The sequence below is a fragment of the Cynocephalus volans genome, chromosome 3, assembly GCF_027409185.1.
Source record: "Cynocephalus volans isolate mCynVol1 chromosome 3, mCynVol1.pri, whole genome shotgun sequence".
In the NCBI taxonomy this organism is placed as follows: domain Eukaryota; kingdom Metazoa; phylum Chordata; class Mammalia; order Dermoptera; family Cynocephalidae; genus Cynocephalus; species Cynocephalus volans.
In genome coordinates this window covers 58354030-58373447 of record NC_084462.1, presented here as the reverse complement: position 1 = coordinate 58373447, position 19418 = coordinate 58354030, and the positions used below count along the sequence as shown (strand labels likewise).

The 19418-nt window shown below is 36.1% G+C and overlaps 2 protein-coding genes across 5 annotated transcripts in view; one reads left to right on the top strand and one right to left on the bottom strand.

The window, feature by feature from the left end:
- The window catches only part of HDGFL3 (HDGF like 3), an 82627-nt gene that overhangs the window by 47168 nt on the left and 16041 nt on the right, over positions 1 to 19418 (top strand). For 2 of the 4 annotated variants that reach the window (XM_063088788.1, XM_063088789.1), the window contains exons 3-5: positions 3317 to 3455; positions 3827 to 4015; positions 9085 to 9231. In XM_063088788.1, the coding sequence (XP_062944858.1) occupies positions 3317 to 3455; positions 3827 to 4015; positions 9085 to 9231 (475 nt within the window). Of the gene's footprint in view, positions 1 to 3316; positions 3456 to 3826; positions 4016 to 9084; positions 9232 to 12725; positions 12810 to 19418 lie in introns of those variants that run through there. The other 2 variants (XM_063088787.1, XM_063088790.1) reach the window with 2 other exon arrangements.
- TM6SF1 (transmembrane 6 superfamily member 1) overlaps positions 15210 to 19418 on the bottom strand; it is a 34084-nt gene continuing 29875 nt past the window's right edge. Inside the window, exon 10 of the mRNA XM_063088783.1 lies at positions 15210 to 15559. Coding sequence (XP_062944853.1) covers positions 15524 to 15559 — 36 coding nt within the window. The 3' untranslated portion in view covers positions 15210 to 15523. The remainder of the gene's footprint in view (positions 15560 to 19418) is intronic.

The following is a 19418-nucleotide window of genomic DNA, read 5'->3' as shown; positions in this document are numbered from 1 at the left end:
CTCAGTGCTTGGCTCATGGTAGGTGTTTTAAGAACAGCTATTTCGGCCCCAAGACATCTAATCACTTGCTATACCAGAAAAAATGGCATGGGTTTTCACATGAGAGGAACTGAAGAAACAACAACTTATGGTGTGGAAATAAATTCAGCATAAATAAAGTAAATACAAATAAAAGTTTTTTAAAATAATAATTAAAAATAACTGAATGAATTAGAATTAATTAAATGAAATAAATGACGGGAGGACGGGAAAGTATGTGAAAGGTGAAGATCTTAACAAAAAGTTATGTTCAGTTCATCTAAAGGAAGAACCCCAGGCAGGACCAGAATTTTCCTCAGAACATGGCTTCGAATCTGTTCTAATGCCCAGGCAGATAAGTGAGTGGAGCCCCAAGTTCTTCTGCTCTATATAACATAATTCCAATAACTCCAATCGTTTTAGCCTGGACAATATTCAAGGAAGCTTTGGCCAAGGGAAAAAAAAAACAAAAACAAAAGCATTATCCTTAGAGCATGTAGTTTGAGCAATTTTATTTTCGTTCTGTCCTGGCCCTTTAAGATTTGTAAAACATACAGCAAAGCTAACCAATTGAGAAGTGATTTGATTTACGAAATTATTTATAATCCAGGAAAAAACAGGTTGTCTATCAGAAGTAAAAATTTGTTTTAGAATAGTTCACTCAGGTTCCCTCTTTCTGGCAACAGCTAATTATGGCCACTTTTCAGTTAAAGTCATTCCTAAGCAATGATAGTAAAAACATTTATTCATTAAGAGAAGGCTTTCTGTCCTCTGTAGCAGGAAGACGTGCATCTCATACATCCAAAAGCGGTATTAAGGAATAAAATGAAGATAAGGAAAGCTGAGAATTATTAACTCTTTCATCAGAAAATAATAACCATTGGGGCCAGCCCGTGGCTCACTTGGGAGAGTGTGGTGCTGACAACACCAAGTCAAGGGTTAAGATCCCATTACTGGTCATCTTTTAAAAAAAAAAAAAGAAGAGGAGGAAATAATAACCATTAACTCTGACTCTCGTGGCATTATTAAAGCACAGGCAAGCTTTGGTTAGTATCAGCTGATGTGAATGTCAGGCAGCTTAGCCCACAGTTATTTTCTGTGCATAGAGTCAAAGGCTGGAGAAAGTCAAAAGCCAGAATCTAATACTTCATAACAAATTTCTCTAAAAGGGAAATGGCAATATATAAAGTCCATTTCTTTCTAATGTTCAGTTAGTCAATCAAGATTGACGTGTTTTTTATTAAAATGTCTAATAACCTGAAAATCTATTTCTGGGTTCAATGAGATGGAATCATGCTGACTGAGCAATTAAAGATGAACAATAAAGAAAGGTTTGATGATTCTTAAACAGTTCTGGGTTTTTAGAAAGCTTCCCCAGGTGTTTTTATCAACTTGAAGTTTTGATCAGCTGGACAATGGGAGGGATCAATACTGAGACTCAGGCAGAAAATGGAATTTATAAAGATCAACAGTAAACTGTTAACCTATTGTCTGAATGTTTTCAATATTATCTCTTTGCTGATAATTTCCAAATCTCCAGCTCAGACCTCTTCCCTGAACTCCAGAATCATCTCCCCAACTGCCTATTTGACATCTTCACTTTGGTGTCTAACAGGAATTTGAAGCTTAACATCAACACTGAGCTTTTTAGATCCAAATCACATGCTCCCCCAAATCTTTCCATTTCAGTAAATATCAACTCTGTTCTAATTCCTTAGTCTGAAACCCTAGAGATGACCTCAGTTCTACCCTTTCTCTCATGTCAACAGATCATCTTGGCTCTTTCTTGAGAATGAATTCAAGATCCAACCACTTCTTACCAACCGTACTGCCTGTACCCTGGTCCAAGTCACCATCATTACTTGAGAAGCCTTCTAATTAGCCTCCCTGCTTCTACCCTAGTACCAAACCCGTCAGTATATTTTCAGTACAGCATCCAAAGTGATTCTATTAAAATAAATTGTCACTTCTGTTTTCAAAGCCTTTAATGACTCTCATCTCATTCAAAGCCTTCATAGTAGCCTCCAAGGTCCTACATAATCTGTGCCCTACTCTATTGTCTCTCTCACCTCCTTTCATGCTGGTCTCCCTTCAGTCATCTTACTCTAGCCACACTGGCCTCTTCTGTCTTATACCTCAGGGCCTTTGTACTTGCTCTTCCTTCAACCTTCTGTATTCCTTCCCTAAGTAACTGCATGGGTTGTTCCTTTACCTCCTGTAGTTCTTTACTTAGATGTTCCCTTTTTAGAGAGTCTTTCCCTGATATGTATATCTGAAATAGTCAGATTCACCCCCAGTTTTCCTGTTCTTCTCTGCTTTATTTTTTTAAGCACATATACTATGTTTTTTATTTGTTTATCTTTTTTATTGTCTAAACCCGCACCCCTAACACTGGAACGTATGCCCCATGAGGGCAGAGATGTTTGCCTTTTTGTTTCCTGCAGAATCCCTAGCACCTCTGGAATAGTGCCTGATATATTATAGATGTTCAATCAGTATTTGTTGAATGAATGAATAAATGAATCTAGTTTGAAATATAAGCTTCAGGGGTGTCAGCCAGAATTTGGGCCTCCACAGTCACATTTAGATAATAATGCTAAAGGCACTGTTTTGAATGCTCAGATCTATTAACCAGCCCCAGGATTTATTCTAACTCATTTTTTTTTAATGGTTATAATTAATTTAGGATAAGGTTTAAATTGAAATAAAATTCTGTGTACCTTGCCAATTCTAATTTTTTTCTTGCTTAGTGCCTCATTAAACACCAATATGATTTTTTAATTCATAGAAATAATGATAAATAAATATGCTAATGTGCAATATAGAGTTAAAATCTTTTTTATTTCAGTGTTTATGTTTTTACTTTTTTTATTCCAGTGTTTGTGTTTATATTTATCAACCAGTGTTTATGTTTTTACTGCAAATCCCACAAAACCCTTACCTATGGTAGATCAACACAGATAAATCTTAGTTTAAGATGATGATTTTAGTGTGGTCAAAGTAGGTATTTTTAATTTTACTTGTATAACTAAAAAACAATTTTAAAACAAGATAGTGGTAATTTAAAAGTAAAATCAAATTAGCACAGTCCAGGGTTGCTGGACTATACCCAGCCATTTTTTCTGCCTCAAAGTATGTGTCTGAAACATCTTGTGATATGTGCCTAACTCAGAGGGTTTATATGTACTTTAAATTTGTTTACTATACTATATTGTGGCACCTAAGCTGATATTGATATTTAAAATATCTTACATTTGAAGTTCATAGTGTCAGTTCTATTTCTAATATATCCCTGCAGTGCATTTCTAGGTCCTAAAGACCTTTTTCCATATAAAGAATACAAAGACAAGTTTGGAAAGTCAAACAAACGGAAAGGATTTAATGAAGGATTGTGGGAAATAGAAAATAACCCAGGAGTAAAGTTTACTGGATACCAGGTAATTGTTTACTTCATTTTCACTTTCTATATCTCATTTCTTTGGTTTTAACTCTTTTTCAGATCTTTCTTATATGCCCTTTGTACTAATAGTTACCTTGGAGTCAGAATTTTTTTGGCTTAGAGCAGTGTGGATTAAATGTGCATTTCCCAAAAAGATTCAAGTCAAGTGGCCACTGGAAAACTGTGTTTGACAGCCCTTTATTTTGAAAATTTTAAGAGTGAGCTGAACCCTTTCAAATTAATACTTTGTTTTGGGGTGGGGTTTTTTGGCAGTTGACCTCAAATTAAAATAGAGTGATTCTTTTCACAGTCTATGTTCTTAGCTATTTTTTCAAAAATGTAATTAGCTACTATTTTATTATTTCATAGGCAATTCAGCAACAGAGCTCTTCAGAAACTGAGGGAGAAGGTGGAAATACTGCAGATGCAAGCAGCGAGGAAGAAGGTGATAGAGTAGAAGAAGATGGAAAAGGCAAAAGAAAGAATGAAAAAGCAGGCTCAAAACGGAAAAAGTCATACACTTCAAAGGTTACTGAGAAACTTCCCATTGTTATTAATGTTACGTACATTTTCATTAAAAGTTTTTAGATTATTTTCAGTTTGTTTATGGGCACAAAGAAATGTAGTAGATTCTGTGCCTTTAAAGACAATAATATAGTAGACAAATAAACTTAGATGTTAGGGCAGTCTGGCTATTGACTCTTCAGGGCTGATTTGGCCCTAAAAATACCACCTTCTTCAGTGAAGGAGGACTGTTCTTTCGTTAAGGATATGCGTGGGCCTTCAAAAAGTTCATGGAAAAGTGGAATTAAAACAAAATAAAAAATATAAACTTTATTTCCCAACACAAGCTCCATCAAGTTCAAGACATTTTTGTAAGCAGTGATACCAGCCTTTTAGTCCATCCCTAAAGAACTGAGGGTTCTGGGAATTTAACCATGTCAATGCAGCCTATTTTACATTATTAATTGAAAAAAATAGGTGCCCTTCAGAGATTTTTAAGAGTAGGAAACAAAAAGAAGTCAGAAGGAGCCAAATCAGGACTGTAAGGTGGATGTCTCTTGATTTCCCATCAAGACTTTCACAAAATTGCCCTTATTTGGTGAGAAGAATGAGCAGGGAAATTGTCATGTCGAAAAGGACTCTCTAGTGAAGCTTTCCTGGGCATTTTTCTACAAAAGCTTTAGCTAACTTTCTCCAAACACTCTCGTAATAAGCAGATATTATTGTTCCTTGGCTCTCTAAAAAGTCAATAAGCGAAATGCTTTGAGCATCTCGAAAAACTATTGCCATGAGCTTGCTCTTGACCAGTCCACTTTTGCTTTGACTCAACCACTTCCACGCTTGGTAGCCATTGCTTTGACTGTACTTTTTCTTCAGCATCATACTGAGAAAACCATGTTTCATCTCCTGTTACAATTCTTTGAAGAAATGCTTCAAGATCTTGATCCCACTTATTTAAAATTTCCATTGAAAGCTCTGCCCTTATCTGCAGCTGATCTGGGTGCAACTGTTTTAGCACCCATTGAGCAGAAAGTTTGCTCGGTTTTAATTTTCAAATCAGAATTTTGTAAACTGAACCAGTTGAGGTGTCTGTGGTGTTTGCTGTCGTTTTTGCTGTTATTCATTGGTCCTCTTCAATTATGGCGCAAACAAGATTAATTTTTTTCTTGGAAATTGATGTGGATGGTCTGCTATAGGTCTCATCTTCAACATCGTTTTGTCCCTTCTTAAAACTAGTTACCCATTTGTAAACTGCTGATTTCTTTGGAGCATTTCATAATATGCATTTTTCGTGAACTGTTTGAAGATCCCTCATATGAGTAGCTGTGCCTCCTATAGTAACTTCCAGGCAAACTCAATTTAGGAATATAGGAGACAGTATAATTCAAAATTATGTCTGTGTGCTATATATATAAATGTAAAGGTATATTCATACTTGTCTTTATGCTTCAGAGAATGTGCTTTGGCTCTTTATTTATTCAGTTCTTATATTTCCTGATTACCTACCTTGTGCCAGACATCATACTAGGTATACAGTGGTGAGCAAATCCAGCTCCATCCCTGCCCTCATGTAACTTACAGTACAGTGGGGGGAGGGGACGCACAGTTTGTAAATAATAAATAAATATAAATTGAAAAGGCTATGAAGGAAATGAATGGGATCCAGGAATGGCAGAGTAAGGGGACCTACTTTAGATAAGGTGGCCAGGCCTTTCTGAAAAGGTAAAGTTTATTTTGAGACCTGAAAGAAGGGTGCAGGAGGAGAAGCCAAGTGTAGCATAGGGAAAGGAATGTAACAACAAAGCTCTGAGGCAGGGAAGAGTTTGTCATGTTCCTTAACTGAAAGAAGACCAGTGTGGCTAGAGAATCATGATCAAGGGGGAGAAGCAGGCAAAGGCCAAATAATGCAGACTTGTAAGCCACATTAAGGAGTTTGGGTTTTATTTTAAGTGTAACAATGATTGACAATTTTAAACAGAAAGGTGACATGATCTTAGATTTACAAATTGAGTCTAGGTGTTTCACACAGTAATTCAGAATTGCAATTGAAAAACTGTGAGATTGTGAAAATTGTTACCTTTTAGAAACGGAAATCAAGATAAATGGATTCTTGAAGGCCAAAGATTGGTACAGGTTTCACTATAATTGGTCTGTCACATGGTTGAATAAATTGTTTCCATATCGATTCTGGTATTCAGTGGCTGGATATACATAGGAAATTCCTTAAAAACAAGTGCCAAGAGTTTATCAGGCTATCAACATTTTATTTTGGTAGTCTATAAAATCTGCCCAAATGGCATACAGGTAAAATTGTATGAATGCAGAATTACTTCCTGTGCACCAAATGAAAAACATGTCATTGCCTTGGATGTGGATAAAGTTTGCAAATGACATAAAATAATTAGAATTTTCCCTGTTGGACTGTATTTTCCATTGCAGTTTCTTTGTAAGCTGAATTTCTTTTAGCATTTTGTACTTCACTTAAACACCCACTTGAATTGATTTCATTTAGTTTATGATTGCCTGCTGAGCTTCTATGTAATATGTTGTGCAACCTTAAATTATCTAAGCTACCTAATGTTGCCTAGGCATTTAATAGTGTGAATATGTGGCTTTTAAATGATATTATATCATTGATTGTTGCAAAGACCAGAAATAATGGGGCTCATACCTTGGTGGACCTCTAGTTTAAAGCAGTAAAAGAATAAAGACGTACTTTACTTACTAAGGTTTATCTATTAAAAGCTTAAAGATTATTTTCTTTGTATTCCTTCAAGATCACAATTTCCATGATCACTTAAGAACCATGACTTTTTATTTTTAATATCAATTAAGTAACCTAGCATTAGTAACAGTTGGTAACAGTGGTTCTCAAACTGGAGAATGCATCAGAGTCACGTGGAAGGCTTTTTAAAACACATATTGTTGAGCCTCACCCCCAGAATTTCTATTTCAGAAGGTCTAGGATGGGGTCCAGGAATCAAATTTCCAGGTAAAGTTGATACTATTAATCTGGGAGCCACATTTAGAGAACCTCTCACCTAGTATAAATACTTCATTGTTCTTTTTGGCTTCCCAAATGTTTTCTTTTTTTTTTTTTTTACATCTGTTTCTTCAAGCTGAATAGTCTTACTTTACACTACTTAAAGCTAGTGGTTCACAAACTTTTTTTTACTACATTCTAGTTAGGTGAGGGAAAGGTGCCACCTCTCCTATACCTTACCTAATTTCACTTTTCTGTGAAAAAAGAGCTCAGTAATCATAATAAAAAGTCATAGTGTAGCATGTTTGAGGGGGATTATATATTTGTTTCTTTAGCAATAAGGGTATGGATGATTCATATTTGAGCCATAACAGATTCATAACAGGAAAATTATAGATCAAAAATATTGACATACAAATTACTTACTATATTCAGTAGAGCTAATGAGAGCCTCACAACAAACCAAACTGATGATGATGCTAAACCACCAATAATTTTAGTTAAAAAACAAAGATAACAAAAATTAGACATACAACCAATTCAAGACCACACTGAAGGACTAGCACAGTTGGCTAGAATATGGTGTTATATTCAAACCATATACAATGTCAAGGGTTCAGATCCCCATACCAGCCAGCGGCCCCCCCCCAAAAAAAAAAGACCACACTGATAAAACAGATGAAGGGTTCTTCCTCAAAATTACAGGAATTCCAGTGATCTGAAGAGCTTTGTAAGGTTTCAAATACAGCTTGGCAGCCAGATTTCTTAGAATACTGAATATTATGACTCCTTAGTGATATCCTAGGGATGCCCTAATTCTAGTTTTTGTATACCAAATTACAATACTTATAAACCCACTTATATGGTTAATCATAAATATCCTTAACAATCATCATGAATTTTAGGGAGTTGTTCATTATTATCTATAAAAACAGTGTGCAGGTCAAGGACAGTTATTTGAGAATTACTGCATAAAGCAGTTACTACATTTTAATGATTTTACTATATTTACTAAGAGAACAAAAAGCATTTACTTTTACTGTTGTCATTCTTGATCTTAACTTTAACTCTAGACACTCTACATTTGGACTATTAAGTCCCTGTTTTCATGTAAAAAGTAAAAATAGACTGCTTTTTAAACTGACATTTTGGGCTTGGTTGCTAGTTTCAGTTGAGTAAAATACAAACAATTTGATTATACTATCAGAGCTAGAAGATATTTTCTTTTTGGAAGTTGCAGTTTAAAAAATTGATTGTCTGAGGAAGCTTCAATTTGTTCATTCATTTCTGGAAGACCAAAAGTGACTTACCTAAATCAATTTGCCTTAGCTCCTGTTTGCAGTGTGCTTGAAGATTCTTAAAATTTCTCAAAGAAGAAGTTTTAGAAAATGCTACATTTTACTTTCTTAGTGGTATACAGTTGGGGCCAGTTTTTTTTATCATTTTAGTGTTATTCTGCTAAGCACCTCTTGCTAAAAACTGTAATTGTTTTTTCATCATCTTCTAGAATTTACCTTGATCTCAGATGCAAGATGACAGAAAAAAGGACTGGTTCACCAGAATAGCCTCGGGTTCTTAAATAACTCTCCATAATTAAAAAGTTCAGTTAGTTTATATCACACAATGATACAAAAGTTTTGTCAATATGATTCTTTGTATACCATTAACCAAACAGCTTCTATATATTATCTTAAATACTTCACCTCACTTCTCTGGACCTTAATTTTCACTACTGTAAAGTGATGGGGAAAGACAAGATAACCCTAGGGTGCCTTCCAGTTCTTTAGGGTGCCTTCCATCTGAACAGGTGGTATCTATTCAGCTTTATTTATTCACTGATAGTGTTCTGGGTACATGATGAATCTTTATTTTCTGCTTTTAATATCACACTGCTGGAAAGAACAAAGAGGTCTTTTAGTTCACCTCTGCTTTTTTTCCAGCTAAACTGAGGCCCAGTGAGGTGAAATGATTTGTCCAATGTCATCTAGCTCAGCCTTGGCATACTGCATGTCGTATCTGTATATCCTGTATCAAGCCACAAAGACTAGATACAAGTCAGCTATTTCTGTGTCTCTTACTTACACTTGTGCATTTGGATTTCTACTTTTGACTATAATATTTAACTTGTCTAAATATTTAGAAATCCTCTAAACAGTCCCGGAAATCTCCAGGAGATGAAGATGACAAAGACTGCAAAGAAGAGGAAAACAAAAGTAGCTCTGAGGGTGGAGATGCCGGCAATGACACAAGAAACACAACTTCAGACCTGCAGAAAACCAGTGAAGGGGTAAGGATATGCATGTAATTTCTCTTGTCTTCTATTAATTTAGAAGACGTTTTGCTTCAGAATCAGAATCCCTATCTCAGCATTAGTAAACAGTGTGTTAGTAAATGAAGAAGTATTCTCAGCCTATTACGTACATTCACTCACAGCTCTGTAATAAGTGACTGAATGCTTAGAGTCTGAGAACAAAAGAGAGCCAGGTGGGAATTACACCTGCCTGTTAATTTGGAACTCAGTGAACAGGTTTATTCTTTTTTAAACTAACTTCAGAATCTTTTTCAGGTAATGTGTGAAATATTGAAATTTCGAAATGCCATCTCAAAATTGAACGGCTATATTTACTTTATCACAAAATTTATGGCATGTTCAAAATATAGGATATTATATACTGCTGCTGCTTTCTCAGAAGCAATAAATAATTTAATGTATCCATGAGGACTTGAACTATTTAAATATTCAAGCAATATTTGGAAATTGATATTCAAAGTACCCACAGGGACAAATTTATCCACTTTGATTCTTGTTAACTTTTGTTAACCTCTGTTAACTTCAAAGTCACAGAAAAGTCCACTTTTGTAAAAGTGTTAGTGAAAGCAAGTTTTGCCCCTGGGCATTTTCCATGAGTCTTTTCTCAATGAAGATTAGTTGGACAGTGTTAAATCATTTTAAGGTAATGGTCTGTGAAGCATATTATTATTACTCTTCTGTTAAAATCTGGTTTCAGCTGAGTTCTTGCCTATTCATGTCAATCCTGTTTACCTCTCGACTCTTTCCTCTTTCATCCCAGTTGTCTATAATTACTCCCAAAATATTATGATTCTAATTGTTCTCTTATTCCTCTCACTGGCCTCAGCTTTACTCTGTCCTCTGCCTATCTTCCTTCTCTTGGGTTTTCTCCAATAAATAGTCCTCTGTCATTAGTTTTGCCTGTAGCCTTCCCAGGGACATACACCTGCTAACAGTCACTGAGGGCTTCAGTTCCTGGATCACTTGATTTTCTTTTTATCCCACTTGCTACCTTCATCCCATCTAGCTTCAATTTGCAAATAGCAAAAACTCCCATAATTTCTCTCTCCTTTATTACCAAAATTATTTTTAGATGCAATTCTTGTGACAGAGGAAGAGTTGTTCTACACCCTTACAACTCAAGAGTGTGGTCTGTGGACAAGTAGCATCGATATCACCTGGGAGCTTTTTAGAAAGGCAGAATCTCAGGCCCTCCCAAGACCCGATTCTGAATCAGAATCTGCATTTTAACTAAACGCCCAAATAATTCATATGCACATTAGTTTGAGAAGCACTGATGTATACCTTTCTGTTGCCAAAATCCAGTCTTACTTTTTTCAAGGCACACCCAGTCAAGTTGTCCCCTTTCTCTCCTATACCTATATCTTCTCTCCTTCCCCTCTGCATGTAAACAGTCTCATGTCTCCCTTAATCTTGAAGATACCTCCCTTCAACCATTTATCCTACCATTTTTACCTTTCTCTTCATCCTTAAACTTCTTTAAGAGTTCTCTTTTCTCCCAGTCTTCATTTCCTCATTCCTGCTCCCATTGAACCCATTGCACTCTTGTTTTTTCTTTGATGATTGCATCGAAACTGCTCTTGTAAAGGTCCTTAGTAATCTTCTCATTGCCAAATTAAGTATCTCCTTTAATCTTTATTTTCACCTCTGCAGCATTTAATATTGTTAGACACTTTCTCCTCCTGACTTCCTGCAGGGCACCAATCTCTTCTGCTTCCTCTCCTTTCTTTTCATTCTCTTTCTAGAGCTCCTTTCTTCAGTCTGGCTTAGCACACTTCTACTCTGAAAACTTACTGCGTCCATCTTATCCACTCACATAGTTTCAACAATTATATATTACTGATTACTTCCCACTGTGTTTCTCCTGCATTGTAGATTCATTTTTTTTAAACTGCTAATGAAGACCATTCCTGCTTGAATATATTGAAAACACCTCAGAAAATAGTAGTTGCTATTAGGTAACAACAGCAGCCTGTGTGCCACAAACTATGCTGTGCAAGGAGAGGGTTAAAGTATAATACCCTCAGAACTTAATTTTTGAAGCAAGCAAATTCATACAATTTACAAAAAGTTTGATTGAAAGAGTAACTTACATACAGGAAAAAGTCTCATGCGGTAAAGAATCAACCATCGATAGCAGATGAGAACTCTCCCTCTCTGCCTTGTAGGTAAGGCTTATATAGCATAACTTCAAAGAAATAGTTTAAGAAAAATAAGTTTCCTGAAGTATGGAGCTTGTGCTTATGAGCAGAATAGCTGACGCCAGGGGTTGCAATAAGTCACCTAGTCCATAAAGCCCTATGTTCCTGTAATACTTGCAAAGGAATGAGTTCAACAGGAGTCAACATGGCAGGCAGGACACAAGATGACATTAGTTCTCTTCACTTTCTAATATGTGCTTAATGTTGTGTGTGCATTATCTCATTTAATCCATACGCAAATCCTAGGAGGTAGGTGCAGGTATTGTCTCCATTTTTTAGCTGGAGAAACTGAGGCTGAAAGAATTGCCCTGGATTCACAAAGCTAGTAAGAGCCAGAGTGGGGAACAAGAGCCTGAGATCCTTTTATTTTTAACCTATTTTTAATAATATATTTGTTTTGACAAAAGAATGTATATATAATATAAATATAACATGGTAAAGCATAGTATTACAATGAATACCAGTGACCCTACCACTCAACCCAAAAACTAGAGCATAACAATTAATTTTTATCTATTTATATGTTCTTCCCCAGTCCCATCTTCTTTCTACCCAGAGATGAGCACTAATTTGTATTTAGTATTTCCTTTTATTTTAAAATTTTTAGCCCATACCTAACATTTAGGTTGAGACTTCAACAAAAATTAATTTTGGTGGTGGTTTTTTTGTTGTTGTTGTTGTTTTTGAGCTTTTTAAAAAATGGGAACATTTACTCACCACTGTGCCTCTAAGATTCCTTCATGTTGTTATGTGTAACAGTTTATTCATTTTTCACTACTGTGTAGTGTTCAGTTTTATGAATATACCGTTTATTTATCCAGTCTATTATTGATGGATATTTGGGTTGTTTTCAGCTTTTTGCCTTTATGAGGGATTGCTGTGAGCTTTCTCATTTGTCTCCTACTACCCATGTACAAGAGCTTCTTTGTATGTATAACTAGAACTGAAAATACTGAGTTGTAAGTTTATGGTTTTTAACTTTACAAGGTAATGCCAAATTATTTTCCTAAGTAGTTGGACCAATTTATTCTCCTACCAGCAGTGTATAAGAATTCCCTGTGATTCACTTGGCATCATGACTTTTTAATTTTTGCCAATATATAGTGGGTATAAAATGGTTATTATAGTGTTAACTTACAATTCTCTTAATGATAAGTTTGAGCTTCTTTTCATGTGTTTATTGACCAACCATGTGTCCACTTCTGTGCAGTGCTTTATTTTTGGTTTTTGACCAATTTCCTATTGGATTTTTTTCTTATTGACTTGTAGGGCTTCTTTACCTATTCTGGATTGTAACTAACATGGATGGTCATATGCCTTACAAATATCTTCTCCAAGTTTGTGGTTTGTATACTCAATTTCCTTCCGATTGTTTTAGTGAACAGACTTTCTTAATTTCATTGTAGTCAGCTGTATCAAACTTTCCTTTTCATGGTTAGCAATTTTCTGTCTTTTTTAAGCAAAACCATTTGAACCAGCACCATTTATTAAATAGTCCTTTTTCTTCTCTCTGATCTTTGCAGATCAGCCATCTGTCATATATTAATGGGTCTCTCTCTCTGGGTTCTGTACTCTGATCTTTGGTCAGTGCCACACTCTCTCAATTATAGTAGCTTTTTAATGAACCCTGATATCTTGTAGGGCTAGTAGCCCAATCTTAAATTTCTTTTCAAATATTCAATACTCATGGTCTGAGATAGAAGATCAAGGAGGGACTTTTTTCCTTGACGGGAGAATTTATAACACATAGGCTGATAAGAATGATCCAAGTGAGGAATGATCACAAAATGATAATGTAAGAAGGAATTATAAGACAATATTCTTTACAAGGCAAGTATAAAACAGTATCCTTTACAAGGCAAAAAGTCATAAGATCTAGTGCATATGTAGAGGGGTTACCTTAGTTCTTTCATTGCAACAGGGAAGGCAGAGTATTTAGGCACAAATACGGATAAGTAAATATTTGGGGTGAGAGCTTGTAAAAGTTCTCTGATTGCTTCTGTTTTGTTTAGGAAACAGGGCAGTATTTGAGAGTGAGAACAGGAAGAAGTATTGGAAGCTTCAAGAGAGGAAAAGGTATAAATTAGTCTCTTAGAAAAACAGAAGAGTGAATGGCCTTAGGAAATGAAGTTGAATTGCCAGGAAGCAGTAAGGGCCCACTTGAGGCTAGTGGTCATGAATTTAAAATGAGAGCAGTCAGAATGGTGGTGTGTTTTTCAGGCATATTCAATTGTGCAGTCACAGAGAGGGCAGAGAATTAAATTTAACTGGAATTAGAGTTTGCCCAGAGAGTAAAAGTAAAGGAGATTAGAGGCCAGGGAGCTGAGTGTGTATGTGAGGGAATGATTATAGCGGTGGACCATGGAATCCAGAATGTTAAGAGGCAAAGATGGATATGAGAGAGATAGAATCAACAGATTTTAAATATCAAAGAATTACTGGAGTAGGAATACCAGATAGAGGAGTAAGCTGGAAATATAGGTGGTGAATCAAATTGCAGACAGGTTGCAGTAGTTGTAATGACAGTGCAGGTATTATTGGTGTTTTGAGTGCGGCACTTCTTCATTGTATGAGCACTATTCACATTACAGGACGTTTAGTACCCTTGGCCCCTGCCCATTAAATGCCAGTAGAACCCCCAAGTTCTTACGACAATCTAAGATACCTCCATGATTTTGCCCGCAAAACAGTGGCTTAAAACAGTATTTTCAAATACTCCCAGTGGTTGTGAATCACTTGTCTAAGAAATAATCATGAGAGTAAATGACTGAGGTAGGGGGAAGGACAAGATCTTTGGAGGACAGGATATCAAGGAACTGAGACCAGAGTGTTGGAAATACAGTCTTCATGGATATTGAAATCACAGGAATCATATTGAATGACAGTGGGCCAGAGCTAAAATCTTCAAGAAGTAAGGGGAATGATCCAGGGAGTCAGTAGATGACTGCAGTAAGGAGGGGGAGTGACTTACAATATAGAGATCCAAAGCTAGGGGGATTTTTTTTCCCCCAGGGGAAAGGAAGAATAGCTTATAAATAGTAGTGAAGAGCTAGAAGGACACCTTCCTCACTTCCAGGGCTGGTAGTAGTATAAGAGCTATGGGAGAGGAAAGAGCTACCATTTGAAAGAGTTGTAGGGGAAGAAGCAATACTGCCCTCAGGGAAACAAGATTTCAGTTAGAACAAGTTGGTAAGTGGAATATCTTGGAAATTCAAGTTGGGAATGTAAGAGGTTTGTTAATGGCTGACTGTGATTTCCAGAGGGCCCAGTGGAAAACGATTGAGGAATTGGGGGGCAGAGAGGGAGCCCATTAAGAAATGAGGTCATAAAAGGTCATGTACAAAGCTGACTGGGGATGAGAGTACAGGAAGTGATAGATGCTCTGGAGCTCATGTTGTGGTAACTGAAGTAAGCAATGATAAAGGGCCTGATGGTCTCAAGGCAGATGGTGGGTTAAAATTATGAGTATTGGTAGGTGAAGAAGAAAAGATTGGTAGGTGAAAGAGAAGAGGTTCTTACAGGGGGTCCCTCTTTGCTTCCAGAGGCTGTCCGACTATTTCCTCACTCCTACCAGTGGAAGCAGGAGGCAGAAAGGGACAGGCTCCCTTATTAACCAGAAACACTTGGAGCTTTTCCTTGATTCATGTGGATAGAAAGTGAAGGTTACTAATCTATGTGGCCAGGAGAATACCATGCACTGATTGGCTTAGACCTGCTATTACCATATAACAAATTACTCCAAAACCAAGTGGCTTAATGGCAACATTTATTATCTTGTCTTTTCTGTGAATCAGGAGTCCAGAAAGGTGCACCATGCCAAATCCTATGTCTCTGGGTCTCTTGCAAATCTACAGTAATTGTAGGAAGAGGGGCTCAAATAATCTTAAGGCTCAAGTGGGGGTGGATCCTCTTCTAAGCTCACTCAAATAGTTTGTTGGAAAGATTCATTTCCTCACAATTGTTGGCCTCAGGGCTTCAGTTCTTCATAGGCTGTTATCAGAGGCCTCCCTTGGTGTCTTTCCACATGTCTCTCCATTAGGCAGATCCCAACATAGCAGCTGGCTTCATCAGAGCAACCAAAAAAGTATCAGCAAGAGAGGGTGCTAGAAAAACAGAAGTGAATCTTTTGTGACCTAATATCAAAAGTGACATTCTATCACTTTTGCTTCATTCTTTTCAGTAGAATCAAGTCACTAGGTCCACACACAGAGGGAGGGGTTATACAAGGGTGTGAATACCAGGAAGCAGGGATCACTGGAGACCATGCTAGAAGGCTGCTCATCCCTATACCAACTACTGTTACAAGAGGATTGGAACTGGCTTATACCAGTCAGGTTCTACCAACTAAGGAGTTGGAATCAAGTCCCCAAATCACAAGGCTGCTACACAGCTGGGAAGTAGAGGGATAGAATAAATGTTGAGAGACCAGCCACAGTAAGCATTTACCAATTCACTATACCCATTTTACCAGTGTCTGTGCCTTTATTCTTCTGACCTTGAACCTATTGCTCTTTCTACAATATGATGTTGCCTCCTTATTTCTCCCCAGTGCCCAGAAAATCAAGTCCAAACTCCTTGTTCTAGCATATATAATGCCCTTCATATGTGACCCCAACTTATATTTCCAGTCTCATCTCTTACCATTTATTCTCATTTATTCTTGGTCTCAGGATCTCTTTAATACTGTTAAATGTTATTGAGAGCCCTGAAGAGCTTTTGTTTATATATTTTATAGCTATTGACATTTACTTTATTAGAAATAAAAACAGATTTTAAAAATATTTATTAAATCATGGGGCCAGCCCGGGGCTCACTTGGGAAAGTGTGGTGCTAATAACACCAAGTCAAGGGTTAAGATCCCCTTACCAGTCATCTTTTTTTAAAAAAAATTATTAAATTATTTTAGTTTGGGGGGGGAGGGACAGTACAGGGATTTGAACCCTTGACCTTGGTCTTATAACACCACACTCTAACCAACTGAGCTAACTGGTCAGCCTCAATTTAAAATAATAGTAAATCTATTACTTAACATAAATAACATTTTTATGAAAAATAACTATCCAAAAAAAATGTTTTGAGAAGAATAACATTGTTTTACATTTTTACAAATCTCTTTGATGTCTGGTTTAATTGAAGACAACTAGATTTTCTTATCAGCTTCTGCATTCTGTCTGTTGCAATATATAATTTTGGTTGAAGTATATGAAGAAGAACTGGCCTCCCACAAATATGTCACCAGAAAACAGAGATATGAGTATTTTAATAGTCTTGTCAGATAATTGTGGATATTGTTTAATATGAGACCAGTTCCACTAGAAAAACTTTTTTTTTTTTTTTTTAAAGATGACCAGTAAGGGGATCTTAACCCTTGACTTTGTGTTGTCAGCACCACGCTCTCCCAAGTGAGCCAACCGGCCATCCCTATATAGGGATCTGAACCCATGGCCTTGGTGTTATCAGCACCACACTCTCCAAGTGAGCCATGGGTCGGCCCTCCACTAGAAAAACTTCTTTAAAATCATGATACATGGGGCCGGCCTGCGGCTCACTCAGGAGAGTACGGTGCTGATAAAATCATGATACGTGGTTTTTTAGAGTTACTTTACATATGTTAAGAATTGTGTACAAAATTGATATGTCTGTGTAATGATCCTCAACACAACCATAAAATCTCAATTTTGAAAGGGGAAAAAAAAAAAAAATATATATATATATATATATATATGAGACCAGTTCTATAAAATGGTAGTTTCTTAAAGGTTAGTTGCAATGTGGAATCTGAACTTTTTGTATTGTATTGCATTAAAATTCATTGGCCCATCTGGCACTTTGAATAGTTTTTACCCATTTGGAAAATATTGGTTCACAGAGTTATTCAGGCCTTCCAAATATTGACCCATTTCATTATTCAAATACTTGTAATCACATTTTTTTAATATCACCACCTATCTCATCAGAAAAGTCTTTAAGTATTAGGAAGTCATCAGTCGTGAAGGATTCAGAATTCTAATTTTCACTCAAATGCTCAAATTTTATCACTGGCAACAAATACAGTCAGTTGTTTTCCTTGAACCAGGTTACTTTGTTTATCTTTTACAAAGTGCCAAATACCCAAGTCTGACTAGCCATATTGAATATCATCATTCCTTCATGTAAAAATGGTGCTTTGTGAAAAGATCCTTACGACTTCTACCACCCCATAGCTTCTGCTTATTGTATTCTGGGTATCCTTCAGCTTCACTGTCACCCACAGCCTTTCAATGTGCCTCACATCCAGATACCTCAAGAGAGAGTCCAATTGAATTCTCCAACCATTATCCAGTATAGGGGTACATGACAACCATTGCATGAAGAACCACTTCTCACTGCTTACTCAGAGGAGACTGCAGGTCTGGCAGACACTCAGAGCACCATATCCAGAACATGTACCATTCTGAATTAGCAAGATATTCTTTGATACACAGATGCATAATAATTAAGGTATGAGAAGTAAAAATCTCAGATTTTATAATTTGCTTTTACAAGCACACATTTGACAAAGCCTTGTTTAAAGACAAGAAAAAGAAAGCATGTACTTAAAGTCGTGGTCACATTCTGGTGCCACTGTCACTTTGTTTGAGATATTAATAATACTCTTAGGCTGTCGTGTCTGTTATAGAAATATTCTTCAATATGGACTGAGTAGTTGTTACTATGAATTTCCTTCAGCCATAAGCATAGAATGTATTGCCTTTTTACATTACTATTAATAAGAAACATTGTTACTACTTTGGTTTGATTCCAAGGTTTCTTTGGTTGATTAACAATTTTTCATTGTTCTAATGGGTGTCTTTAAAGGGAGGAAAATCCTCCAATCTATCTGTGAGTGTAATCTTATATCTAGTGTTTTTATTTGTTAATAAATAATTAGGAGTCACCAGGCACTGCATTTTGCAAGTTCACAGATTCTAAACGTGATTTTTTTTTTTTTTTTTTTTTTTAATGATTGGCCTCCTCATTTTGGTAGGGACAGAAAAGGCTAAGAAATGTGTTTCTGCCATCTTGAGGGGATGGAAGGTTTGGTAACTTTTCCTCCTTTGAAGATCCTGGAATCATTTATACATATACAGTATAGTATACATTGTGGCTGTCTGAGTGAGAACATACCCGTTGAGTGTGCACGTGTGTGTTTACAAACATGTTCATTCACATAGAGAAATAAAGAACTGAAGCAGGCTGTTTATTAAAAAAATATTTAGGGCTTGAGTTCCCTCTTTCGTTCATCCCATGAGAGCATTACTAGGGAGTTTCATATATTTGGCTTAACGATGAGGAAAACAAAAATAGCATCCCTTTGGGGAACTATAACCTGACACAATTTAAAGTGAGACCCAAATTGAACATAATTCTTTTATTATACAGAAATATTTTGTTTTATCTTTATGTGGATGCCATCTAAATTTTAAAAGAAATCTAGGTTTCCATACTTTCATTCTTTGTATTTTTTCAAAAGCAAGAAGTCAGACTTTGTACATCTTGATTTTGTTTAACTTTCATTTCTTTGAGCCATGTGTCACAAGTAATTAAGTTGTAAATATTTTGAAGAATAATTTGTGCACACTTGAAGTACTTTTTAAATTTAAAATTTTTCTAATACCACAGTTCCTGCAAAGATGGATTACATCAATTTCTTCATTGACTTCATGAATCTTAGAAGTAAACATAGTTGTACAGTTATACTCTGTACTCTAACAGATGGTAGGCAAAGTTTAAACATTTTTTCCTTTTTTTTAACAAAGTGCCCAAAATGCCCTAGTACTTTTATTTCCTTTAACTTTTTGCACTGATAGGTATAAAGCAAAGCTCAGAAGCTGTTCTTGCTACGAAAGTATTGTTGCTGCAGTCCAGATTACAATCTCAGAAAATCCAGCTTTATAATACATAGGTGTGGAAAGCTCTCATTGTTAGTATCCTAAATAATCT